This window comes from Salvia splendens, chromosome 13 (genome assembly GCF_004379255.2).
Source record: "Salvia splendens isolate huo1 chromosome 13, SspV2, whole genome shotgun sequence".
In the NCBI taxonomy this organism is placed as follows: Eukaryota; Viridiplantae; Streptophyta; class Magnoliopsida; order Lamiales; family Lamiaceae; genus Salvia; species Salvia splendens.
Genome location: NC_056044.1, coordinates 1,888,312 through 1,915,974, shown reverse-complemented (window position 1 = coordinate 1,915,974; position 27,663 = coordinate 1,888,312). Strand labels below are relative to the sequence as shown.

The following is a 27,663-nucleotide window of genomic DNA, read 5'->3' as shown; positions in this document are numbered from 1 at the left end:
GGGCGCTGCCCCCGAACCCCCGTCTAATCATAACGAATTCAAATAAGTGTACACTCCGTACTTCCAACTTATTTGATGTTTCATTATGATCATATTTATCAATCAAGTTAATCCAATTACACTAAAATATCCAACAATTTGCACGTCATTTTCATTCGCACAACTTGTTTTAATGTACGCATGTATTATCATGCACAACATGATTGTCGAAGATGAAGGTGTACAACTGACTAGTTGGGCTAATGACGATGCTAATGAAGCCGGCCCAAGCCATGCCGTGGCCGCCCCCAACGTACGAAGGGGGTACCTCATGATGAAGTCGGCCGCCTCAAGGCACATACCGATATTCGCCAAGTGGATGCTCATATTCGACTCTAAAAGGATTTAATTGAAGAGTTGTAAGCGCAGAGGACTGCACGTCGTTAGATTTTTTTTAATTAATGTACTTTTTTAAATTAATATACTTTTTTAAATTTAAATATTATTATTGAGTTTTCCCGTATCTGTGTCATAAATTTAATTCCGTATTTTGTGTGATTGTTAATTGTTTGTTTTTAGAATTTTGTTTATTGTGGCTAGGCTATGACTGACCTATTGCTTGTCCTGATGATGTGACAGGAGGAGTTTTTAGTGCTGCTGACATGGCAGGAGGAGTTTGTGGCTAGACTATGACTGAGCTATTTCTATTCGAGATTCTCTAATAAAGATAAAAAATATTTATTTTACGGAAAAGATACTACGACTTTGTTTCTTTAAAGTAATAAAGGAAAATTTTATTTTACGGTAAAGATACTACGACTCTGTTTTCTTTAAAATAATAAAGGAATATTTATTTTACAGAAACGACACCATTTGAAATCATCAAAACTCATCATTTTGTATATGCATGCGACAATTTAAAAACGCCTCATATGAATAAAGACAATTAAAAATAATTAAGATTCTTAATTTGATTTAATATTGTGTCGATTCAGTTAGAATTAAAAATTTTAGGAACTACATTTATTTAATACAATAAAATAATTTAAAAAAAAGTAGCAACCCAATTTTCGGGTAATCCAGAAGTCAAATTGCTATTCGATATAAAAATATCACAATTGAAAAACAAATCAAAGAAGAAATTCGAAAGATCAATCATGTCAGGAGGCATAACGCTAGGTCGCCTCACTGAGGAGAGAAAGGCATGGCGCAAGAATCACCCACATGTCAGTAATACTGTGTCAAATTATACTATAAGAACTATTGAATTTTGCTTTATTTTTTGTGGGATTTTTGTTTTTCTTCATCTTTTTTAATGGGATTTTGTGTGGTTTTCAGGGCTTTGTGGCGCGGCCTGAGACGAGTTCGGATGGTACGGTTAATTTGATGGTGTGGCATTGCTTAATCCCTGGTAAAGCAAACGTGGGTATCTCTCTAAGACACTAAGTTTTGTTTTTATATTGAAAAGATTCAATTTTTTATTGTGGATTTGTGATTTATGGGAGTGGTGATTGGTGGTTTTGATTGCTTTGTAGAGTGTTTGGTTGCAAAGAGTTTTTTTTTTCAATAATTAAGTTTGGTTGTTTCAGGGTTCATCCATGTGTAGCATTGTGTTGTATTTTGACTTTGCTTGATAAAAAAAATGTGTGTGTGATTGTCGTGTTTGAGTATGTGTTTCTTCTTTCTCTAGATATGTAACTCATGATAAGATGATAAGAAACATGGGCCGAAATCAAGGTTTTTATGGTGTTGTTTGGTGATAGTGCTTGAGTTTGTGTCATCGACAGGACATGAAAATTAGAAATCACTGTTATGTTTTTGGGTTGGAAGATTGGGCCTCAGTTTGTTGGAAGTGATTCTGATTGAGGTTTGTTAGCTTGGGTGGGATTGGTTGGGAGTAAAGATGAGATATGAAAAAATTGCAATCTGTTAAAGGTGATCTTGTGTAGTTTGTAATTTGTATTCAATGATTATGTTGTGATGGATTATCTGATCTTGAGGGGACAAACAGAGCACATGTTTGTTGTTAGAGATGACCTAGTTGGCAATGGGTTGAGATTGTTCGTGTTCGTTGAGTCCAATCGTTGCTTATTATTTTAGGATTGATGCAAGTTATGCAGAATTTGAGTTCATGCCTCTTGTTTAGTTATTCGACTAGCAATTTTTACAAATCTTTCGTGTTATATGACCTTAATGGAGGGGATGGCATGGTCCTCCAACGGCCGATTGAAATATTTAATCTTGCTCGAGTTAATGCACATGGCTTTGTGGATTTCAAGTTTCATATTTCCTCGAACATTACACACGTTTTTAGGAATTGTACATGTCATTTCATATATGGTTAAAAGATCTTGCTCGATCATTGACTCGGGAAATACAAATTAGGTTCTTGAAACGACACTAATTTACCCTCCTCTTCGAAGTGACTAGGTGCTTTCTATGCTTGTTGATGATTAATAACAATATTTTGATTGGCAGACGGATTGGGAGGGCGGCTTTTATCCACTCACGATGCATTTCAGCGAAGACTATCCTAGCAAACCGCCCAAGTGCAAGTTCCCTCCGAATTTCTTCCACCCTAATATATACCCGTCCGGGACAGTATGTTTGTCAATCCTCAGTGAGGACAGTGTAAGTAGTTCAAACACTATGATTCAACTCTTTTTTCTTTTCTTCTTTAGATAACTTCTGTATTAAACTTACGAAACTGTCTTCCGTTAGGGTTGGAGACCTGCCATCTCGGTGAAGCAAGTTCTAATTGGCATTCAGGACTTACTAGACCAGCCTAATCCAAGCGATCCTGCTCAAACCGATGGCTATCACCTTTTCATGCAGGTGATTTTCCATTCTCACAACGACCATTCATTCGTTTTCTAAATCCTGCACCATCGTTGCTACATTGTACCGTCTCTGAAATGTCGTTGTGTATGTGTGCAGCAACCTGAAGAGTACAGGAGTCGGGTTCGCCAACAGGCCAAGCAGTATCCGTCTCCCGTCTAGGGTTAGATTTCTCGTTGATTGTTTTGCAAGAACAAATACTCTTCTACAGGAAGCAAGAACCAAATATCTTTAATTTCTTTTTCTTAATGAAAATTTTCAGTATTTTTACATTCAATATGTGTTGGTCATTCATACACTTTACTCTCCCCATTGATTAAAAAAAATATGCAAATTCACATCTCACATTCACAAAAAGAATCAGGTGGTTACAATAAAAAAAATATATAAAAATATTCTAGTGAATATTTGGAGTAGTATAGCCTGTATAGGGTGATCTTCCAGAACTTTCCAGAACAATTTCAAACAAATCACCCTCAGATTCTTGATCATACTCTTCCATAGCTTTGATGCTATTGACTGTGTTATTATTGCTTCTGGCTGCACTTCTCTGCATCCACAGCGAATCGATCCTCCCCATCGAGAAAAGCTCCTTGCTATCCTCGTACCCGAGGGCAGGGGAGGCTCCCATGAAGCAAGGGTTGGGAGTCCGATGCTGATTCGCAGGCGCGAATCTAAAAGGGCTCTGCCCGAGGTTCACCAGCACCACGACATCCCCACTGGCTGCCAGGGTCGGGTAGAGGGGGGTGCTGTAGTCCTCGCTCTTGCAGTGGATCTCGTGGACTACTTTGGAGTCGACCGTGAAGAAAACCTTCCTCTGTCCCGGGTTGTAGCCGCACCCGACCACCTTGTCCGTCTTTCCCCAGCTTGCGGGTTCGGACTCTGGCACAAGCTTCGTTCCTGAATCGAGTCGAACGTACAATCGTTTAAGATCATAGTTGAATTATTGAGTTGTTGATGATTCACATATATTTATTTGATTGATGATAAAATTAAACCTACTGTATCAAGATCATATATGAATGGAATAATTATTAGATGGGTCAATGAGGGTTGGTATCTTTAAGTTCAATGTCACCTAACATGAGTCAAAATCAGATTGAAGCAAAATCAAGAATTTGTCTTTTGCATTATTGGAGAATCTTGAGATGCTATTTCTTTATGTCCATTTTTTAAGTTTTGGTTTGTCTTCTATTCTATCATTCTTTGTGTGTGGAAAATGAATGTTTTATCATTCTTTATGTCACAATATTCACTTTTTGGGGGGACAAACTTTTCGTAAAAGACTAATTGGAACAAGTGGAGTATTTGATCAAACAGAACCATGTATTTTAGAATCATTTCAAGTGACCTCTGCCTCTAAAATTGATGCATTTTTTGCTAAATAAGAAAACAAAAAGGAAAAAAAATCTTTTTTAAACAAAACGTTGCTTTGAAAATTATATCTTCTTAACAATGAGAGAAAAACTGTTTTTTTATGATTTAATTTTTTTTGTAGTTTCTCTCAATCATTTTCAAAGCCATGCATCATATTGTTATTAAAAAAAATTCATCTAGAGAAAGAGATTTAATTACCATTTAGAAAAATAGCGCCGGTGGAATTGAAGCCAATCGACGCCGGAAAACTTCCCGGAAACCTCACCGGAATCGGATTCACCCCAGTGAGCCCCACACACACCAAACACCTTCAATTTTCGAGTCGTGTTTCCCAATTATACCCTCCTCCACCTTGCTCCTCCTCTGGCTATGGCCACAATTCAACGAATCCCCACCATTCTTCGCGTTAAAATCCTCATCAATCAGCTTAATCCGATCATCCCCCTCCGATCTCCCTCTCCTCTCCCTCCTCCCCTCACTTCCCCCGTCGCCGCACGCCACCACCGTCACCTCAAAATACGCCTCCTGCGGGAACGACGAATTCCCCAAATTCGGCCCCGGCAGCGGCAGCCCCGCCCTAACTACCTCCACCGCCGACGGATTCAATCGGATTTTCTGCATAAAATCCGCCGATCCCTCGCACACCTCCCACCCGATCTCCACGCCGCGATCTTCGCCGCCGTCAGCGGCGGCGGCGCACGCGCCGAGCAGCGACTTCACCGACGGCGACGACTGCACTGCAGTCGTCGCCGCCGCCGCGAAGGCGAACCGCGGCCACCCGCTCTCCACCGCGTCGGTGACGAGGGCGGGGTGGTCCGCCCAGATGAACGGCGGCGGCGCGCCACGCCGGAAGAGGTAGTAATTCGATTTCCGCGACGCCTCGGCCGGGGCCGATGCGTCGTGGTGAGGGCTCACTTGGTGAAGCCGTGTGATGCCGTTTTGTAAATTCGGCCCTCGTTCGGCTTCGTCGTCGCTCGTTGAGCGATGAAGCCGAACGCACGCTCCTACTGTTATAAATAGTACGAGTGCGACGAGACCGGAGGAGACTGCTATAAGAGCTATGAGCATCTCGAATTTCTATAATTCGATCGCAAGCTTTTTTTGATTTGATTGCGTTTTTGATGGAACGCAAGAGTGGACTATGAAGGGTTCAAGAAAGGCAGCATGGAGAGAGAGAAGTGGTAATATATAATGTGAAATATGCAAAGGTGGAAATATTTGTTGAAAGGGAGGTTTTATTTATTGACATTTAAATTTGAATCCTATTTAATTTATGATTTGTTACAACACATATGCAACATTGAATAATTTATGTGTTAATTAGAACCGACTCCAAATTCTTGGCAAAGACTAAGAGCATCTCCAATGGTAAATAGGTTAGTCATATGCTAGCCACAAACTTCTCATGTCACATCATCACGACTAAAACTTCTCATGTCACATCACCAGGACAAGCAACTAGACAAGCAATAGGCTAGCCACAATTAACAAAATTAAAAAAAAAATAAATAATTAACAATCACATGAAATACGAAATTAAATTTACGACATTGATACGAGAAAATTCAATAATTTCATTTAAATTAAAAAAAAGTACATTAAAAAAATTACATAATTAAAAAAACCCCTCTTCCACACACGAATTACGGAATTACATAATTAAAAATTACAATCGCGCAAATACGGAATTAAATTTACGACACAGATACGGGAAAATGCAATAATTTTATTTAAATTTAAAAAGTAAATTATAAAAAAAATTACATAATTAAAAAAAATCGGCTTGCCGATTCCGAGCCTGCAATGACGGCTAGCGGATCGACTAGCGCCAGCGAATCGGCTAGAGCTCGCCGATCAGCTAGTCTAAATTGTCGCAATGGAGGCTAGCGGATCGGCTAGCGCCCTCGGTCTGCTAGCCTATCCGCTAGCCTCCATTGGAGATGCTCGATTTGTTGACTCAATTGTAGTGTGTATGATATGAGAGAGAGAGGGAGAGAGAGGTGTGTTTGGAAGGTATTTTGAACGACGTGAGGAGACATGAACTAAAAACATATTGGGACAACGTGATCGAAGAGACAAATTAAAGGAATGAAGCACAATGCTTTTACTTGATTAAAGAGAGTGTGGTTTTTGGTCGAGGACAGCTGAGATTTTGTATATCTTTTTATTGTGTTGTTTTTTGCATATCATCATTGCCAAAAAGAAGTCTCTATTCCTAGCTAGAATTGACTTTTTTTCCCTTTGACATTGTTAAAATGTTTTATATACATTGTCTTCATCCATGCAAAACTAGATCTAGATATAAAAACACAGAATAAAATGATATATATGACATTTTTAGGTCGCTGTTAGTTTATTTTTAAGTCATTTTAATTAATGATGCCCTAAAATGATCTAACAATAACATCAAATCCAGATTTTATAAAATGACCTAAAATTGATTAATAATGACCCTCCGTGATTGACCATCAGATCGCATAATCTTAGGGCCACGATTTGAGGTGCATTTCTGGATTTAGATGCATTATTGTTTTTATCAAAATCCTCTATATATATATATAGATGTATTCATTTCCTTTTTGTATCTTTTGTTTTATTGTTCTTTTTAATCTCAGCTCCACGATTTTGTCATCCGACGGTTAGATTGATGTCACGTGTCATTTATATATATATATATATAGAGAGAGAGAGAGAGGCGGTTATAGAAGGGGAAGTCTTGAAAGGGTTATACGTTAAATGAATGAGAAATTAAAGATGATCGAAGTGTATTGGTTGAACCTCCGAATAGGGTCATAAAATTTTGTTGTATAAACAACTAGAAGTAATTTATGATAGAAGATGACAAATACAAGAGTTGAGTTTGAATCTTATAACAATGTCGTCTTCTCTTTATGCAAAAAATAACAATCATTGCCCTAGAATTTATTTAATTTAAAATAGATTGCTTATAGATAAAGTTTTTGATATATAAAACAAAAATTTCTAAGTGGACTACTTTATAAATACGAAATCAGTCAGTTTAATTTAAGAATATATGTAAACCTGGCTTTTAGTTATTCTAATCCTATGGTGAGAACAAAAATGATTAGAATGGAACTTTGAAAGCAACATAGGAACGAAGATAAAATAAAAATATAGAATTGACATTTTATAGAGTAAAAAATAATCATAATACTAGTATATAGTGGGAATATAGTGAGAACGGAATATATTTTGTGATTTGCAAATATGTACATGTACACTAGGCTGATGATAGCAGGATAACTTTATTTAGTCCAATTTTTATATTTATTTTTGTGGATTGGATATTGATTTTTTCAGCCAAGTCCAATATAACCAAACAAATCCTTATTAATTAATTTATTACTAATACATTTCCTATGGAAAAAATAAAGAAGAAAAGAAAAGTATTTGATGTGTTTAGAATTATGAAGTAGCGTTACACTCAAGGTATCGGCAGACCTTTTCTAGATGACTCACAAGAAATAAAAGTCTAGTAGTACTGTAGTAATATTAGCTAGCAAATGGTGCAAAAATTTCACAATATTTCGAACGTGTACATTGCACACCTACTTAGACCAAACCCCCCAAATTCATAGCAATGGGCGTGTAACAAGCGTTAAATAACTATGTTTGGGTCAACTGATCCCATTGTCGGCCTGTATAAGAGAACTCAATTAAATTTGGTTTTTGGAATTTTCATCGTTCTCTTGTCGTGGCAGTTTTGAGCAACAAACTCATCACACATATAATGGGTGAAGAAAGTTGAAAGCTATATCCAAATGTTGTCCAACTCTTTGTAATAAGATTGAGAATGAAGTGATGACAACTCAACCTAAGAAGAAGATCATCAAGCTTTCAAGTTATCAAGATTTCTTTTGACAAATAAAAGATCTTTCCAATATATTAGTATATCGTTTCATTAGGGAAGATATAGTAAATTATCTCGAATTTTCTTTGTTGATTGTTTCTCAAGTCATATCAAGATAGTCGAATTGCCATGGGTTTTGAAATTCTTGTAGCCTTTTAAAGCCATAGAGAAATAATATAAGCATTTTCTCATTCCATATCTTCAAAAATACTCTAAACCCTAGCACTTCCACTAGAGTTCGGCAACTCTTAATCGTACAAGTGGTCTCTCTCTGTAAGTTTGTAACAACTAATGCTTTTGTCATTGCCACCTACATGTGTTGCATCGCCTCTGTCTTACGGCACTATCGATATATCATTGTTTTATCTCTTTAATCCACCATAGTCTTTAACTATTTTATATGATGAATAATGTTTTACTACAAATCAAATTAATATTTCAATTGTGTAAGTTATGGAGTATTTGACACTTTCTTCATTAAAATAATGTTCATATAATTGTATTAATAATTAATTACATTTCAATCTTGTTATAAACAGTCTAAGTCAAAAGTATTGGACCAAAACAGCAAGATAATCCAAAATCCTACTATGAAATATAGTTATAAATTAAAAGGGAAAGGGAAAGGGAAAGGAGAAGAATAAAAAGAGCATAAATCCAAGGGAATTGATGTAAGATGGTTTAACTAATATTTTATTATCTTTTCTTTCTAATTAACTATTTAACATTTGCCCCTTTTCAGTTAACTAATCCTGGCAAAATAGTCGGTACGTTTATAAATTGTTTTCCTCGATATTGAAAGTTACATGTCAACATAGTCCAAAGTTTGTAATATTATTTTTCACTATTTAAATCTCAATATTTGGACATTCTTGTAAATACGACTAGCTTTCAAAATATTCCTATCATAATTTTATAACAAAAATATTTGTGTTCCTCTTAATTTGTGCACTAGTTCGTAACTTTTTTTATACATTCATCGGATTTCAAAACTCAAAATCAATTGATTATCTCTGCAGCACTTTTTCATCTAAATTGTTTTTCCATACTCTTGTTATGTGTATTTTGTTTGAAACTTCTTATTTGTCTTTGAATTATCGTGAGATCACTTTTAATTGATGGAAGAACTTAATAGAGTCTTTAAGAATACATTATTTCTTGCAAAATATTTGCTTTTATCTATATATTGATTTCGTTATTCTTTCAAATATTTATGTTGTAAATTATGTATTGCTATTTTGCCAAACGTTAACCTTTATAGCTTGAGCATTACGGGCTTTATGCATTTTTATACACATATCAAAAGGTTGTTTTTGAACAAAAATAATCACCTTTTTTAATTTTTAACCATGACTCCAACATTAGTCGCCACCGCAATTTATAAAATAACTTACGAAATAATTTTATTTATTTATGCAACACATCTTAATTGATAAGTAGAATACTATATATAGAAAATTGATCGGTTAATCAATAATGGAAGTAGTATTATCAATTTAATAGTGTTTTTTAATAGTTAAATTAACATAAAATTTAAAGATCGCGCGAGACCTTTGGCCTTAGGCATTATTAACCTCTTTCGCTTGACCAACTCAGACACACATTTAATAGTAACTTCTTAGCTTGAAAAAATGTGGTTCTGGTATTTGTATTTCACGGGAAAATGTTCTCGATTTGATTTTGTGGTAGTCAATCATGATCTACTAATGAATTACTAGTACTTAAAAATTTAAATAACACAAGTACATCTAAATTATAATTTTAAAAAAATGAAAAAAGATTTAGTTGAATACTTTATAAATATAAAAAAAAAGTACAGTAATAAGTTGAATTGAAATTCAATGTTAAAAATCAAAATATAGAATATCCTAAGAAATGAAAAATGGAGGATTTCTTCCCTATCTTCACTGCCAACAAACTCCCAAAATCGAGCTCCAAATCCTCCAAAAATGTCGATTCCGATCAATTCCCTTAAACCCCAATTGCAATCGATCGCCTTCCCCACTCGCGCAATCACACACAAACCCATCACTCTAAAACCCCCAATTCCGCTCCGCACCAAACCCTACCAATGGCGCCCCGTGAAATCCTGCTTCTCGAGCCAAGAAATCGACATGGTGAAGACCAAGGACGGAGTCTACGCCGCCAAGGCGAAGAAAGTCGTCATCTTGTGGGACCTCGACAACAAGCCGCCGCGCGGCCCGCCGTACGAGGCGGCGCAGGCCCTGAAATCAATGGCGAAGAAATTCGGCGACGTGATCGACATCGCCGCCTACGCCAACCGCCACGCCTTCATCCACCTGCCCGAGTGGGTCGTCCAGGGCCGCCGCGAGGAGCGCCGCCTCGACGCCCTCGAGCGGAGGGGGCTGTCGACGCCGGCGGAGCCCTACATTTGCTCCGTCTGCGGGAGGAAATGCAAGACCAACATGGATTTGAAGAAGCATTTCCGGCAGCTCCACGAGAGGGAGAGGCAGAAGAAGATGAATCGGATGCGGAGCTTGAAGGGGAAGAAGCGGAGGAATTTCAAGGAGAGGTTTATCGATGGGAACGAGAAGTACAACGAGGCCGCGAGGCGTTTGGTGACGCCTAAAGTCGGGTATGGGCTGGCGCAGGAGCTGAGGCGGGCCGGGGTGTATGTGAAGACGGTGCAGGATAAGCCTCAGGCGGCCGATTGGGCGCTGAAGAGGCAGATGATGCACTCGATGAGCAGGGGGGTGGATTGGATCGTGCTGGTGTCGGATGATTCGGACTTCTCGGAGATGCTGAGGAAGGCGAGAGAGGCGAATTTGGGGACCGTGGTGGTGGGGGATCAGGATAGGGCGTTGGGGAGGCATGCTGATGTTTGGGTGCAGTGGAATAGGGTGGAGAATGGGGAGATTCAAGAGAGTGATTTGGAGTTGAGGAAGAGGGAGTGGAGGGAGTGTGATGATGATGGTGATGAGAGGGGTGAGAGGTTTTCGGTTAGTGACTTTGGTGGGGATTTGGCTTCTGTAGAGCTGGGTTTGGATGAGATCATTGGAGCTATGGGGATAAATGGTGTTAGAGTTTCATCGTTTTCGGAGGGAGAGGAGGAGGAGGATGGTGATTATGATTTTGATGATGAGGGTGATTACCTATTGGATAGTGATGATGAGGGGTTTCAAGATGAAAATGGTGTATGTTTGTGAATAGCAAAACCAGAGCAAAAAGATTGTTTTTTCACACTATTAGCTTGTGTAATTAGGTACTTGGCTGATTGTTGGAAGCACGATTTGGTATCGAGGTCTAATTGATTGCTCTTTGGGATAGCTTGCTGGATTTTGAGTGAGTTATCTAAGAATGACATTGGTGGAGTATCTGATTTTGCTTAGTTGGAATTGGATTCTATTGAGTCTGTGACGGTTCAAAATCTTGGTTTTGAAAGTCATTTTCCACATTATTGTGGCCTTTTGGATACTTTTACACTTATGCATTATTGTGATATGTTTTGCATTCTGTTGATTATATGTTCAAGAACAGACATTGCAATTCTTTAGTTGAAGAAAAGGTCAATGGAAATTCATAAATGATAGTCAAGGTCACAGTGGAATATACTATAATAGTTAAAGGAGTAGTATTCACACATGAGCTTATGATGTACATTTATTGCTTCTTAGAGTTCCATCTCATAAATTGTAAATGGCAAACATGATTTGGTTGAATGAAATAATAAGGTATAGCATATTCCACTGCAAAATATTGCTGTTATTGATACTCTTCATGTAAGTCTTAGATGCATTTTTGTTCAGACTTTCATTATCTTAAAATTGCATCAAGAATAAGTTTTAGAGGCTACTTTCGAAACTAATATATGATGTAACTATGGTATAAATTCTCTGTATTATTTACAGTCTGTTTGCTGATGGTTGATAGCATGAATTTGATGTAGAATCTTGTAAAGCTGAGTGTTTTTTGGTAGAAGAGTCGATGCAACTTGAAGAAAAAGTAGGGCGAATCAGGAATAATACGAACTTGGACTAAAGAAAAAGGTAAGACCTACAGAGGTTGGACATGAAATTATTGACTACATCTGCTCATATGTCTGTGAATTTCAGCATTTTTCTGTTCGTTCGTATTAGTACGAATTGTTGGAGGGAGTCACGCTATCTCATGTTATGCGATTGTGGAGATATGCAAGCAATGGAATCTCAGGAGGTACGCATTTCTGGCTTGTAAATGTTAACACCTATTTGATTGCCTGTCGTTTGAATTCCAGCGCCTATGGCAGAAGATGTTTACGTTGAAATATTCAGTGACTGTTGTTTATCAACTTTGCTGCAATGCTTATATAACTGCTTAGGACAGTAAGTGATCCAGTTCAATTTCATTTCGAGTTAACTCCTGATATGGATATGAGCTATAGAGTTCCCCTGACATGGATATGAGCTAGTTCCCCTCTTGTTGCCTCTTTTGTACTCCCTCCGTTCCGTTCTATAAGAGTGTAGACATTTTTTTCTGGCATGGAGATTAAGAAAAATAAGTGTAATTATTAAAAAATATATAATAAAGTACGAGAGGAAAAAATATAGAGAATAAAATAATAGAGTGAGAAAAGTGAGAGTCAGTGTTACTTTTACTAAAAAAAAAGAAATAACTCTATTACTATGAACGTCCAAAATATATAAAAAAAATTCTTTTTTATGGTTAAATGAATATAAATTTAAAGGTCTCGATCCTTAAAAGAATGATTATGTTATTATGGAACGGAGGGAATAGTCATTTTCTTTTTCAGTTCTTATTTTTTTATCCTTTTCATCTTCAATTGATATTTTGGTTTTGGGTCATCTCAATTCGCACCTTTCCGCCATCCATTATTATTTTTGAAGTGTAAATAGTATTCAAGGAAAACAATTTTATAATACAGTTGGATTAAGCATTTGGGTTCTTAACCATGTCCGCAAATGTATTAGATTTATTTGTGTTTGGTCCCACTATATCAAATCATGTGATATTATTCAATAATTATTATTTTGATTAGACATATTTCTCATGATGTGAAGATAATAGTGCAACAAATATTTATGGTTGGGATGGGCCTCCTTGAATCTTTCAATTCATTGTCTTAATATAAGCAAAGATAAAATCCAACATCTTTCATTTTCTTGATGAGCAAATAAAAGTACAATAAAATTAAAGGGTTTATAGTGTTATGTGTCTCAATTTTCCGTAAATTTAAAAAAATATATCCAATTAATGTTTTTATCAAATGTTTCAGTTTTAAAATGGTTCCATGAAAAAAAATTGCATTGTGTTTATCAAAATGATTCAATTTTTCAGCGTTTTCCATAAAAATTTTACAAAATCCGATGATGGAAAGTTGATTTATCTCGTTATAGTCTTAGGTGGATTTTTTTTCCACCTCATCATATAAAACGATGTTGTTTGAAAAAAAGGAGAGATTAATAGTATTGTGCCTCTAATTTTTTGAATATTTCATAAAATGTCCCCAACTATAAGTGTGTTCTAGAAAGAAGAAAGGCGAAAGTTGGAGATAGATACTATTAGCCCTTTTGATTGTTTGCTAAATACGATGTCGTTTGATGTATTGAAGGTGTGAGAAATTGTGTAGTACTATTACGTATCAAGTCGAAGGTTTTAGTTAAACTGGGAGACAAAAAAAAGAAAAGACTTATTTTGTATCTTAGGTCGCGAATTAAAATCTAGTGTCCGAATTTCTCCCCACGATGAAATTTTTGATTGATCGTTTGAGTGACATCAGATATTAGGTTTGTTGTTCTCGGATCCACGATCATGCTTTTTAGGCTAGTGCTATTATTTTCATGATATGCTATGGCCTCAAAGTTCATTTTTGTTGTGTTTTTTGTTGGTTGTTGCTACGGTTTTTGTTTGCTTTAGATATATTGGACATTGTCGTTGTTTGTTTTATTGTTTGGTGTGGGGTAATATTGTTATCTTTTTTGTTTGGATTTATGCGGTATGACTCTTGACTGCTTGTCATGAACCTTTGCTTAATGTTTGCATGTTCGCGCCTTTTTCTCTTAGTACAAAAATGGATTAGTCAAATAGGTCATGTTCCAAACTAAGTATTATTTTGTAAAGCTTAGACCTTATTAAAACAGTCTTTAAAGTCAAATTAAAATATGATATTTGCTACAATACTATAACATATCGTGAGAAAATATTCGACGTACACACTCATATTGATATAATATAGAATAAATTCACATTCATGAACTTGAATTTACAACTAGATTTTTGACTATGGTCCACAAAAATTGACAGTGAAATTTGCAACTTAGCTTCTTGTGTATTATTAGACCATCAATGTCAACGTTGTATAACAACTTTGTATTAATTTGCCGAATTAGGCTTCATTTACTTCAAAAATTTGTGGATGGGATCAATTTGTGATTAAAAATATAATTGGTCCTTTATTTTTATTTTGCCGACATGAGTACTTGTGTTACGAATTCTTGATGCCATTTGGATATTTTATTCAAATAGTAACATTTTTATGTTTTAATTACTTGAAGAGTCTTGTAACTGCATATAAATATTAGTATAGTAAAACAGAATAAAAATAAAGATCAAAAAGTGATTATTAATTTACTACTGAGTGGGGTAAGATCTGCTCTCGAGACTCAAAAAAGATTTTCCACACATTTGTCAACAATCTATAAATAAATATTAATTACCGCATTAAATCTACAAAACAACGTGCTTATCCTAAACTCAACCTTACTTAAAAGTCTTAAATAGGATAAATTAGCAGAAAAAATATGAAATTTCATTACATATTGCCTAGTTTGATAATTTAAAAATCAGTTATAATTATAAAATTAAGAAAGTTGGATTTATTTACAATTATTTTATAATGGAGTTTTTGCTAAATTGTAAGTACTACTCCACTAGTATGACAATAAAAAATCATATTGAAATGTTACCAGAGATTATTTGTACGAGTTCATGTGATCGTAAAGTCAAATTAAATCAACCTATTTTGGATGTATTCTCTACTTCTCTAGTGAAAATTACATTAGTTTGGGCAATATATATGTATGATAAAAGTGCGTATTTTCATAATATACGAGAGAAAATGCATATATGTTTGATTCAAATATTCTCTTCGTGACATAGACTCACGCTCAAACTTCTATAGTTTGTCACAAACACACTATCAAGAAGACCAAGTCCATATTTTTCTGATAAATAAGAGTGTCCACAATAGTTTGGACATTCTAGGCCAAATCATATTTTTTTGTCCACAACCACAAAAAAGTTGCCCACTCCAATAGTGGACAAGCAACAGTCACAAATCACATTATTTTTTCAATTGTTGGCACAAATCACATTATTTTATCACAAATCAGAATATTTTATCACAAAAAACAGAAAAAAAATAGTTTTCTGGGCAGAGCCGCAGCCCTACCCCCCCCCCCCCCCCCCCCCACCCCCCCCCCCCCCACGCCGACTAGTCGGCCCACACCCGTCACCCCCGTGGTGGCCCTCCATTTCCGCAGCTATAGGGAGCCGTGACTCCCTATTGCGGACATTCTAAATGAACCCATGATTTCTGGTAGACTCGAACCCATGATTTTTGGTTTCATATATTAACATCTCTATCGCTTGACCAACTCATATACATAAGACTAAGTCCATATTTAATTCTTCTTTCGTCCGCTATTAAAGCCCTATAATGCCATTTGAGACGTCCATCATTGAGTGTTTCATTTTATTTTACTATTATTGCTTTTTGATAGGGATGTTAATGGGAACTCGCTCGGATTGGGCCAACACGCTTGAGTTTTTGGGCTATTCGATTATGGATAATTCAAGTAATAATTTTTTTCCATTTTTAAAGTGTCAACCCTTACCCTAAATCATTGGGTTTCGGGCTAATCGCACTAGAAAAATGTAATGATTTTGTAACAAATACTATACAACACTATATTTCTATTGAAAATTTTATATCTATAATAACTTATAGTACAAAAGTGCTTCGATTGATATTAACTCGTAGTTCTCAGACCTCAAATGATATTTTCAAAATTCACGGATCTAAAATGATAGTTTTACAAAGTTCGTGGACCATAAAAAATTTTTGCTCTTTTTTTTATTAGGATCAATGGTGTGATATATGAGTCAATAGATATGCATGCAATAACTTCGTTTCTATCTCATCGTATCCCATTCTGTTTTACGAGCGTTGAAAATAATCGTGAATAGCTAAGGCGATGAGGCTTCTTTTTGTATATTCTTATCTCTCTATCTCTATATCTGAGACGCTTGGATTTTACGAGACTCAATGGACTTATAGAAGCGAAATGCTATCCCGACCTATCCCCACTCAAATAACGACATAATGTTTACTCGTTCAGATAACAATCAACGCGAATCTTTAGAAAATAGAAAATTGCTCTAAATAAAAAGTGGGAAATTTTGCACAATTATATATTACATGCATTCAAATTTTATTTCGGAAAATAAACCATGTATGCCAGGTTGTATCCTGAATCATGTAATCAATGTTAATTACTAATTCTCAATGCTGAATAAATTATATAAGTATGTGATTTATTTTTAAAATCTCATCCTTTATTGATCATGATTCGTACTAATAATAATTGCTACAACTTTTATTGATGCCCAATTAAACATTTAATCTCGGTGCAAAATTAGTCAGTGACTTCTCAACTAATAGTATGATGCATTCTCTCTATCGTTTATTGCCTTCTGGAATTATTTATAATAATTGTGGAATTGCATATTCTAAAAAAAATAAGAAATTATGAAAAGACATCATGGAACCTACGTTCTTTAAAAACAAATAGTAACAAATATTTGTTGGTAGTTTCTTATATTTCTTAATGGAATTGAAATAATTCATTCATATTGTTGGCTGTTTGTATGTGTTGTGTGTGAGAGAGACTGCGGCGAATGCTGATGTAACATGTTATTAAAATCAAGTACTAGTTTTTTTTCAATAATTTCATTTGAACTAAATTCTTTCTCCATATTCATATAAATGACTAATTATACTAATATTTTTTGGTATTTATTTACTAATATATGCATGCACAAATGCATATATATAACGTGTTTTTGAATTTTTTAGCACGCTAAATTCATATATTTGGATCAAACCTCTGAATTGCATTTGAAGGAAACCAAAAAATCATTAAATTTATGTAATCGAATTTAAAAAAATTAGAAATATAAGTACTACTACTAAAATTTCGTGGTTAGATGTCGGCGTAAAAATTATACACTCATCATAATGAAATAAATGGTGTGGCGGCGCCGCCTACCTTCATTCAATTGGATTATAACTTCACACATGGACACATTTTATTCACCATAATTACTCCTTAATTAACATAAATTGTGAATATAATTAACTCACAATTTCTATAATTTTTCTGGTCAAACATCAAATATAAATCAATTTAATCAAATTTGTATTTTTAATTTCATTTTTCTTAAATAATCAAGAATATATAAATATGTGATTCTGAATCTTATTCTAGAATAAATAGTATTATTATAAGTTAGACATAAATTCATTCGAATTCTACGTAAACTGTGATTTGCAAAAATCATAGTTACAATACTGAAGGAAAGTAAATACCGATGTCAATTGTAAATAAGTGCGATTTTCCTTTTTTAGATAAGCCTTTCTTTTTTTCTTTCTTTTTCTCCATTCATTTGAATGCACAATGTGCTTAGTAAGTGATGACTAACTACTACAGTATTTATTTATTTATTTATTTTAGGAGAAAAACTATTCAAATTCGAAACATAAACACATATATATTAAGTGAAAATGTAATTAGATAGGAAAAAAAAGAGGAATACAAATAAGTGACTACTTTTAACAAATCCTATCTATATTAAGTTGTTATAAGGCATCCATAGGCAACATTATCCCATAACCTCACTTTCTCATAATTCCTTTTTATCATACTATTATATATATATATATATATATATTGAATAAAAATAACTTTATTTTTTATTTTCATAAAATTTAAAAATAATGATAATTAACATACGCAACTGCGTTCCACTTAGCATATTTTTGTAACACACTACGTACGCGACTCCCGCACGCAAGTTCGTGCTTGAGCACAAGAATGGGATGGCCAAGCTTAAACGCGGCCACCCATTTTCATTTTCGATTTTCATCTATATACATACATCCACATTTCTCGCACTCTCTACATTCTCTATAATTTATCATTGCTCACTTCAAAATTTCTTATTCCAAGTTACGACCCTTAAGTCCTTCGGTTTTACTTTTAAGCACGTTTCTCACACATTGACTCCTAATGCCCATACGACTACGAAACTACACGCCATCAAGTCGAGCCGAACCCTCCAATACTTCACACTCGTGTTTCGTTACGCATCACCCTTGTTACGTTGTTGATGCCCTGAGTAGCAATAACATAACACAAGTAATAAATCACAAATAAATAAATTTAAAAATAAAAAATAAATAAAGTAAAATATAAATAATAAAAGCTAATATTAATATTAATAAATAAAAAAACATAGTAATCCACGAACCCTCTCCTTCTCCACCTCCATATAAATACCACACATCACCTTACTCCATCATTTCATTCTTCTTCTTCCTCTTCCTCTTCCTCTCATCTTTTCTCTCACTCCCAATCTAACCCTAACCTAATTCAATTTTCCCCCCAAATTCTCCCAAAACCTCAATCCATGGAAGCCGCCGTCTGCTTCTCCCCTTCCTCCACCTCCTCCTCCTCCTCCTCGCCCCCCAACAAGCGCAAGCTCGCCGCCGAGAAGCCCTACCGCGGAATCCGTATGCGCAAGTGGGGGAAATGGGTCGCCGAAATCAGAGAGCCCAACAAGCGCTCCCGAATCTGGCTCGGCTCCTACTCCACCCCAATCGCCGCCGCCCGCGCCTACGACACCGCCGTCTTCCACCTCCGCGGCCCCTCCGGCCGCCTCAATTTCCCCGAATCCGCCCCCGACTACGCCGCCGACCTCCAGAAAGACCTCTCCGCCGCCGCCATCAGGAAAAAAGCCACCGAGGTCGGCGCCAGATTCGACGCTTTGATCGCCTCCGGCCGCGCCCCCGCCGCCCCGATCAAATCGGGCCGGGCCGACCACAAGCCCGATTTGAATGAGTATCCGAGTCCTGAGTCTTCGGAGGAGAATTGAGTTTGTTTTTTTTGGGGATTTTTTATTTTAAAAAAAAGGAGATGTATATCTATAAGGGGAAATTGGATTATAGAGAAAAAAATCTTGCTTGGTTTTAAATGTAGTTTGGTGATTATTGGAGATTAAACTGTCTAATTCTTAGTTGGATTAGCAATGGGAATTAATTTTGTCGTTTTCTCTCTTTGGAAAAATGGGAGTTTATTTTTTGGCCTATTCGATTTAACTGTTTCATTGATTATGATGAATCGTGATAGAGAAAGATAGGTAGAGAAATTGGTCGAATCAATATTTGCCGAATTTATATTACTACTAATTTTGATTCATTTAGAGCTTCTACTCCATCGGTTAATTGATGCGTATTTATTTAATTTTAAGATTAAATTAGTCATTTCTTATTTTAATAAAAGACAAATAATTTAAATTATTTAATGCATCCATTTTATTATCTCTTTTATTTTTTCTACTCCATTTAATTACTAAAACCATTTTTGTGAATGTCAAGTCGAAAATTAGTGAATCATTTATTTATTTTATTCTTTTTTTAATTACTGTATATAACCTTTTTAAATCTCTTGTAGAAAAATGAGTTGATTAATTTGGGATGTAGGATAAATCTCGTGTAAGAACAAATGATTTAATTAATTTCGTGTCAAAAAGAATTGAATTGATTAATTTTGGGGATGTAGGGGATAAATCTTAAGTAACAAAGGTTAATTATCTATAAAATCATAAATTCTGATAAAATTCAGGTTTTTCCATAAATTTTAAAATTCTAAATAATAAAATTTGAAATTTTCTTAATTGTTGGAAGTGAGGCAAAGAGTGAATAATTAGAAAATTAATGAGAGATGACAAATAAAGATTAGTGGTCCTATTATGGTTGGGTTGGAAGGTTTGTGAGGACTGCTCTAGTGGGCGGTGAGTGGTGTATAATGGGCAGGTGGGCGGTGATTCATTTTTTTAATCTTTTTTTTTATGATTTTGTTACATTATTATATTTGCTAATTACACACCTCATGAATGTACTTCATGCTAATTATATTTGCTAATCTAATCTTCTTCTATTTCTTATCAGAACAATCTACTCTCACTTTCTTTCCACGTGAGAATCTATTTTTTTTATTGTTATTTGATGGAAATTATAAATTACTAGTAAATACTCCACTATTTAAGATAACAAAATACTAGTAGAAAGACAGTTATCCTTCTCTGTGATTGGGTGGCTCTCAAATATTGTAAATATATGGGATCAAATGTCAATTATCATTATCCAATAGTCAAATTTTATGTAGTAATAGAACATTTCCTTCTTTTGTAGAAAATACAAATAGAAATGCAGAATTAATGTATACTTAGCTACAATATTCACACATTTATTTGTGCACTTCTATTTTATATACGTAAACTTTCATGTATGTAACAACATGACCTTTTTAAATTTGTAACTTTATAATATTGGTGATACGAAGGTTGAACACATACACATATTCACTAATTTAATTCAATGCTCCAGTATATATCAATTTCACTTTATAGCATAATTATTCGAGCATTCAAATTATAGTATATGAATACTCCACAAATTATTATTAATATTATTTATTAGAGTATAGTCACCGCTATTATAATAATTTTTTAATATGAGATAAAAAAAATAGTTGGTAGAACATTCATTAATCAATATTGCAGCAATGACTTTTGGAAATTATTTTATAATAAGCATTATTTTATTTTCTTATAACATAAAGACTTGGATTATTTAATTATAGTATATAATATTATGCCATGTATTTTATATAAGCATAATCTATAAGTGAATAAAGTTTTGATTTTTATGTTATTATACAATTAACGGCACAAACAATAGTAATTTTTAAGATATTCGAAAATAAACTTAATATATAAAATAAAATAAACAATGGTAATATAAATTAAACAAGTCCAGTGATCATAGATAATAGTAGTATAAATTAATTTGTCAATGTACATGTATTCGTTTTGGGGGACCAATTAAATGCCCGTCACCAATAAAATATGAAAGAAATACAACATTTTTATCAGTCACTAACCATTTATATTTATTCTTTTCTACGTACATAAAACTATCTTGTAGTGTTTTATTATTTCCTGAAGAAATTGTAAAAAAAAAATATATTGAAACAAACTGACAGACGATATTTACTCATTTAAATATTTTAAGAAATGAAGGAATCATGCATCAATAAATTATCAATTGATCATTACCATGAGGACTTTGAAATATATTAATTATCTATTTACCAATTAATTAATTTATAATAAGCTATTCGAGTCCGATTCAATCTTTGAAATTTCTGTTTATTTATTCATTAAAAAAATTTATTAATCCTAATTGAATATAACTAACGTTTACGAAAATAGATAATCATAAATTTCGGCCACAGATGAATTGTGATTTTGGAAAATTTAGGAAAACGACATTAATATTATAAGGTAAAAATTCGAGTATGAACCTACAATCGATCATAATTAACAAAATTTCCCATCACTGATTGTCAAATCGATTCGTTCAATCATGAATATCTCTCTCATTTAGGAATTATTTTAGAGCAATTTGGAGTATTTAAAATCTAACTGTACAAAGTCAAATTCTTGAAAGACTTATTTTAAACATCTACATTATGGCTGTCTCTAAACATCGCTAAAAAAGAAAAAAATATATAAAAAATCTGAAAACTTTTAATTGTTTTAAAATTTTAAATTTAGTAATTTAAAATATAAAATAGATATAAAAATATTTAGGCATGGACCATCACCAACGTACATTTATCTTTATTCATAAATAAATATGTCTAAGATTTTGGACCACATTAAGCGACATGCTTTGTTCAGACGGCATCAATAATAAATTAATAATTGTAAAAGTACTAAATAATCCCATGGTCGGTCCAACAAAATTAATTTAAGCTGCTGGTGACGACAAATAATGTCATAGTCACATTATTAAACGAATATATATAATATAAGTCTGTATATACATATACTCCAAACTATGATATGGACTGTTAAAAAATATCAACGACAAAATTGTAGCAACAGAAAATGTCAACACAACATCAACCGTTGACACTGTGTTGACATTTTCTGTTGCTATTATTTTTTCATCTGTTGACATTTTCTAACGGTCCAGATCATAGTTTTGAATTTATATAATATTTAGAGTTTGCATTTGATTACACTCCTATTAGTATAATAGATACATTTCAGTTTAAAGGGATCACTTTGAGAGAACGAAGAGAAAAACAAATTAATGGTTAGTTGTTTGCTTTAGTACTTCAAAGACATATTAAAACGGTGAATCCATCCTTATAGAGTTTTATTAATGGACGGATGAAAATGACAAAATGAGATATTTATTGATTGACCTTACATATTTTTGAAGATTGATGGGTGTATGTAAAATACTCCTAGAAGTGAAGGAAAGCCGGAGTTGTTGGCATAGTTGGTGAGATCCAAAGCCATTGTCGTTGATGTCTTTTATCCGAATACTACTTACCATATTAAACAATATACCAAAAATAATGTGATAGCGATAATCCATAAAAAAAAAAAAGGTCGACATATTGAAAAACACAAATACGTACAAAAATGAGCAAATCCCATCCATTTTAGATACTTTTATGTACATCCATTTGTTATATTTTTGGCCCGAGCAAAAATCAACTTCCCAAGACACATTAAAACTTTTATAGCACAAATCTTGAAAAGAAATACTAATAGAGGAAAGAGAGTACACTAAATCTAACTACACTAATTGAGAGAGAAAAATAATCAATAATGATTCTACATTTACCTTGTTGATCATTGTGATTAAACTCTGTCCTATTCAAAAAGAAATATCTTACTACATCTGTCTCCTAAAAATAGAAACTATTTTTATTTTGGTCCGTTCTTTATAAATAGAAACTTTTTTAATTTTCTATTTTAGGAAGTGAACCCCACAATCTACTAACACTACTTCAATTACTTTTTCTCTTCTTCTATCTTATGTTACTCAATTTTCTCTTCCTTTCTGTTACTTTATTAATTCTCTTATCTTATTTTACCAATTGTGTATTAAAACCTTTGTCATTTCAAATGTTTCTATTTTTTTGAATACGGAGGTAGTATATCAACTAAAGCTAAAGAAGTTCAATTTTTGACTCTGGTTTGATTTACATGTCTATATGTGAAATGAAACTATACATTATATACAATAATTGTAGCTGTAAAATATTCCAAACTAGCATTTGAAAATATACGTACTTCTCTCATGATTTTTGGGTGATAGTAATAAATTTTTGGGGCGTTCAAGTCAAAGAGCAGAGCTATACTCTCATTAAAAATTGAGGAAATAAAATCTATAAAATGACGAAAAAATAGGTCGGTTGATTTCATTGATTAATGAATGAAAAAACAGCTGTGTGTGTGTGTGTTGCTTAGGTGTTCCTAAGAAGTGGCGACGAAGCCTATGTTATTTAAAGACAAGCTTAAATTGCTTGACGGCTATTTTGACAAACACTATGCCATTTAGTTTTGGCATTATTCAGTGTACCATATAAGTAGGAGCAATAAAATAGGCATTGAATTCAATTCGTACCGATAATAGTTTGTGGTCGAATACTATATATACTTGTCGTTTACTAAAATACAACTTTATTGATGAGGTACCAAATGGATCATGAAATCATATAAATAAGAGAACACATTTTTTTTATTATCTAACTTCCAAAAATGGTGCATCAATCCATGTGAGGAATCATGGGGCTTGAGAAGTACTATAAACTATTGGAGAACTTGCTTCCGAAAATAATATATGATGGTTTGTTTATGGGCCTTTAGCATAAGTTGTAAAGACCATCGGGAATCCGAATCTAAAAAGTCTTTTCTTGGTATTTAGAGCATCCACAGTGGTGCGGATGTCCCGGCGGACATCCCAAAAACACCTCCTGCCACGTCATAAGGACTTCTCACTGCACTGCCATGTCATAAGGATATCCCGCTGCACAGTGGCGGACATCCCCAAGGACATCCCGACGGACTTCCCACAATAATAAAAAATAATAAAATAATCGGGACGTCTGCGCGGACGTCCGTGGAGTCAACGCAATGGAGGACGTCCGTATCCGCGTCACCGCTGCATAATGGCGGACGTCCCGAGGGGAACTACGGCACGCCGGTCGGACGTCCGCGGGCGCCATTGTGGATGCTTGTCGAGCATGACAAATCAAATAAGCAATTGCGCACGTGGTGGGACTACATTTCTCCATGCCGCCTTCCTACAATTCCATAAATGAACTGATAGGCGTATGTGATCTAAAGATATGAGTAACATGCAAATGAAAATCAGAAATAGAAAATGAAAGAGACCAAATAAGCAATTGTGCATGTGGTGGGGCCACATTTCTCCACGCCACCTTTCCATAATTCTGTGAATGAATGTAATCCAAGATATGAGTAAACAATTTCACTCAATTCTCATCTCAGACAAACATATTTCTCCTCCATGATAAACTTCCAATGCCATTCATCCCTTTCTTTACAATTTCTTGCACTTCTTTACTAAAACTTTTAAGGTTTACATCCGACTCCACTTACTTGAATTTTTATTAAAAAGGCCCATGAATAATATTTTTTTTTATTTTTTGATATTATTTTCGATTTTAAAAAAAAAGAAAAAATTGAATTTCCAATGGATATGCCGTTGGCCAATCAGAACAAGCCACGTCGGCTGCTCGCTAGCACGGACGTGCTTGATGCATCGAGCAGCGCCGTACCAGCGGCAAGAGCATAGCGGCGGACGAGCAATTGCTCGGCGCTGTGGATGCTCTAAATCATCGTTATCAATAACTATTTACTGATGGGACAAGAAGCCTTCAGGATGGCTCGTGGTGTTCTAGGAATGAAAATTCCAATTTGAGAATAAATTCTTAGGTCAGAAGGTGATGGTCCACACGTGTAACATTCAAGGTAAGCCTGTTGTCACTGCGACGCACAGATGTTGGAGTCGACGATCAAGTCTCCAAGGCCAACTCGAGCAGCAGCCACAGACGTCGACACGGAACAGCAGAGATCAGATCAATTCTCATCCCAGTGGTGTGAAGTGCTTGGGTTGGCATTTGAAGTATTGGAGGATGAAAACAAGCTGCTGAAGGGCCACAGAAGAGGAACCGAGAACTGTCTCCCTCTTTCGTTCCTATCACCATTGTCTGTCTGTCCATTGCTGCTGTCGTTTCTTGACCCCTCAGAGTCTTCACAAGGAAATTGATGCCTGCAGATGGGGCAAGAGGTATGAAGCTCGAGCCATGGCAGGATACACTTACTGTGGAACTTATGCTTGCAAGGCATCTCCGTAACTACTCATCCAAACAAACGGAGCACTGCAGAGTGTCCTCAATTTTCACAGTGCGTAGAGCTTCAACTGCCTCCTTGCGAGCTGGAGGTGACCCGTACCTATTTGGATCATTCTCTGACAAATGCTGCAGCAACAAGTCGAGCCCTGGTCCAATGAAATAATCCCCCAGGGAGTCAACAGGAGCACGACTTATGGACTCATTTCCCGATCCCTGAACAATGATGGTCTGGTTAAAGGGATTTATGAGAATCATAGGCTCATTATCTCCGCCCGTATTAGTCCCTTGATCAGTCTCTGGCTCAGATAGTATCCCAGCCCGCATGCCTCCTCCTCCTCATAGCCTCCAGTTCACGGTCAAGCTCCTCCTCCCCGTGATGGTGGCGCCTTCCAAACTCTTCATCATTGTCCTTGTCGTTTTCATTTTCATTGTCACTCTCCTCAAACCCCATGCGCCTCATATGGCGCCTACGCCGTTGGTTGCCCATCATACCGAGTAGGATTGGCGTTGAAGATCAGGAGGAGGGCTATCATTTTGTGAAGAGGCCATTTCCTCAACAAAGCCACTTTGGCAGATGGGGCATTTTATTGAATCAATCTCCTAGGTTGGTGTTAGAAAATATAATGCGTAAAATAAAAGATTATTGCGGAAAGTAAAAGACGGAAATAACTTTAAAGACTACATTGTGAATGACTTGAATTCTATTCTCTATATGGTTACACAACTATATATAGACTCTAATTCTAGCTAAACATGGAAAATATATTCTAATTATACTAATATCCTTTTTATTTGATTTTCCATAATCTTCATTGATTTCCTTCTTTATTCTTGTCATATCTTCATCACTTGCTTTCTTGTTCTCCAATTAATTAATTTCCTTATTCCAACACTCCCCCTCAAGTTAAGTATCGAGTTTTTCGACACTTAACTTGCACGATCTTTAATTTGATAAATAATTTATACTCGTATTTAAGAGTTCTTCAATTTCCATTGACAGTTTATGCTCGTATCATAGAGCTTCTTCAATTCATCATTGATAGTTTATACTCGTATCAAAGAGTTCTTCAATTTTTCGTTGACGGTTTTAACTCGTGTCAAGGAGTCAATCTAGACAATTTTAACTCGTGTCAGGGAGCTTGTTTAAACAGTTTTTACTCATATTTAGGAGTCATCTTAGATAGTTTTTACTCGTATCTAGGAGCCACTTAGATAGTTTTAACTCATATCTAGGAGCCATCTTAGACAGTTTTGACTCTTGTCGAGGAGCTAATTCTGACAGTTTTGACTCTTGTCGAGGAGCTCATTTGGACAGTTTTGACTCATGTCGAGGAGCTAAATCAGACAGTTTTGACTCTTGTCGAGGAGTTAATCTAGACAGTTTTTGCTCTTGTCTAGGAGCCATTTTAGACCATTCTCGGTCCCCCTCGTTGCGCAGACGTTGGCCTCGTCTTCGTCATTGGCAATTATCTCATTGATTCGGAGATTGAATCGTTTGGCAGTGGCTGATATCTCCCCCTCGGCCAAACGCTTCATCCATTATAACATGAGTTCGCAGCCTCTCAAGGGTGCCACCTCTTCGGAAGTAGCTTCTCCTCTATTGGTCGGCTTCTGCTCGTTTCTCCTTCACAAACCGTGAACTCCTTATCTTGACTACTGTTATTTTCTCTTCGGTTGCAGTCAGCCTTCTTCTCCGGGGATGGCGACTCCTCCTTCTGATGAGCCGCCTCCTTCTGGTTTCTCGGTACTGTGGGTGGAACTCTCCGGCAGTGGTACTACTCTCCCCCTCAGCCGGATGGTTCATTAAACAGGGTTGATCCCGTTGGTGCTGCAACACAATCGCCTCTTCTCTTGGCAATGTTTTCACGACCTCCACTACCTCCACGGTCTCCTCCCATTAGCGTTTGCCTTTCTAGACGGTCTGCTCGTTCCTTTCCGGTGGTCGATCACGTATTCGCCTTCCTTCTCGTCTTCCCCAGTACCCATAATTTTAGTAGCAATTCTATTTGGCTCCTAATTCTTGTGGATCAACTGCACCAGATGCACTCCTAATTT

General features: G+C 35.4%; 4 protein-coding genes across 9 annotated transcripts; 3 read left to right on the top strand and 1 right to left on the bottom strand.

Moving 5' to 3' along the window:
• The first annotated feature begins 1,064 nt into the window (after nucleotides 1-1,064).
• Nucleotides 1,065-3,094, top strand: LOC121761385 (SUMO-conjugating enzyme SCE1-like). The gene is made up of 5 exons (XM_042157040.1): nucleotides 1,065-1,205; nucleotides 1,318-1,401; nucleotides 2,458-2,610; nucleotides 2,701-2,814; nucleotides 2,917-3,094. Exons 1-5 carry the CDS (start codon nucleotides 1,137-1,139, stop codon nucleotides 2,977-2,979), a joined length of 483 nt encoding a protein of 160 aa, XP_042012974.1. The 5' UTR covers nucleotides 1,065-1,136; the 3' UTR covers nucleotides 2,980-3,094.
• Nucleotides 3,095-3,133: 39 nt separating this feature from the next.
• LOC121762234 lies at nucleotides 3,134-5,262 on the bottom strand. The gene is made up of 3 exons (XM_042158050.1): nucleotides 4,580-5,262; nucleotides 4,393-4,502; nucleotides 3,134-3,717 (listed from the first exon to the last, which is right to left on the bottom strand). The coding sequence occupies exons 1-3, from the start codon at nucleotides 5,260-5,262 to the stop codon at nucleotides 3,215-3,217; spliced, it is 1,296 nt and encodes a 431-aa protein (XP_042013984.1). The 3' UTR covers nucleotides 3,134-3,214.
• Nucleotides 5,263-9,908: 4,646 nt separating this feature from the next.
• On the top strand, nucleotides 9,909-16,024 carry LOC121761693. 6 transcript variants are annotated; one of them, XM_042157332.1, is made up of 3 exons: nucleotides 9,909-12,072; nucleotides 12,163-12,238; nucleotides 15,805-16,024. In XM_042157332.1, the coding sequence occupies exon 1, from the start codon at nucleotides 10,015-10,017 to the stop codon at nucleotides 11,230-11,232; it is 1,218 nt and encodes a 405-aa protein (XP_042013266.1). In that variant the 5' UTR covers nucleotides 9,909-10,014; the 3' UTR covers nucleotides 11,233-12,072; nucleotides 12,163-12,238; nucleotides 15,805-16,024. The 6 variants fall into 6 exon arrangements, with proteins under 6 accessions (XP_042013266.1, XP_042013262.1, XP_042013264.1 ...); XM_042157328.1 differs by having other exon boundaries at nucleotides 12,139-12,238; XM_042157330.1 differs by lacking the exon at nucleotides 15,805-16,024 and having other exon boundaries at nucleotides 9,909-11,288; nucleotides 11,973-12,072; nucleotides 12,139-14,567.
• A 2,213-nt stretch (nucleotides 16,025-18,237) lies between these two features.
• LOC121761694 (ethylene-responsive transcription factor ERF011-like) lies at nucleotides 18,238-19,428 on the top strand. The gene has a single exon (XM_042157333.1). The coding sequence runs from the start codon at nucleotides 18,773-18,775 to the stop codon at nucleotides 19,235-19,237; it is 465 nt and encodes a 154-aa protein (XP_042013267.1). The 5' UTR covers nucleotides 18,238-18,772; the 3' UTR covers nucleotides 19,238-19,428.
• Nucleotides 19,429-27,663: the final 8,235 nt, after the last annotated feature.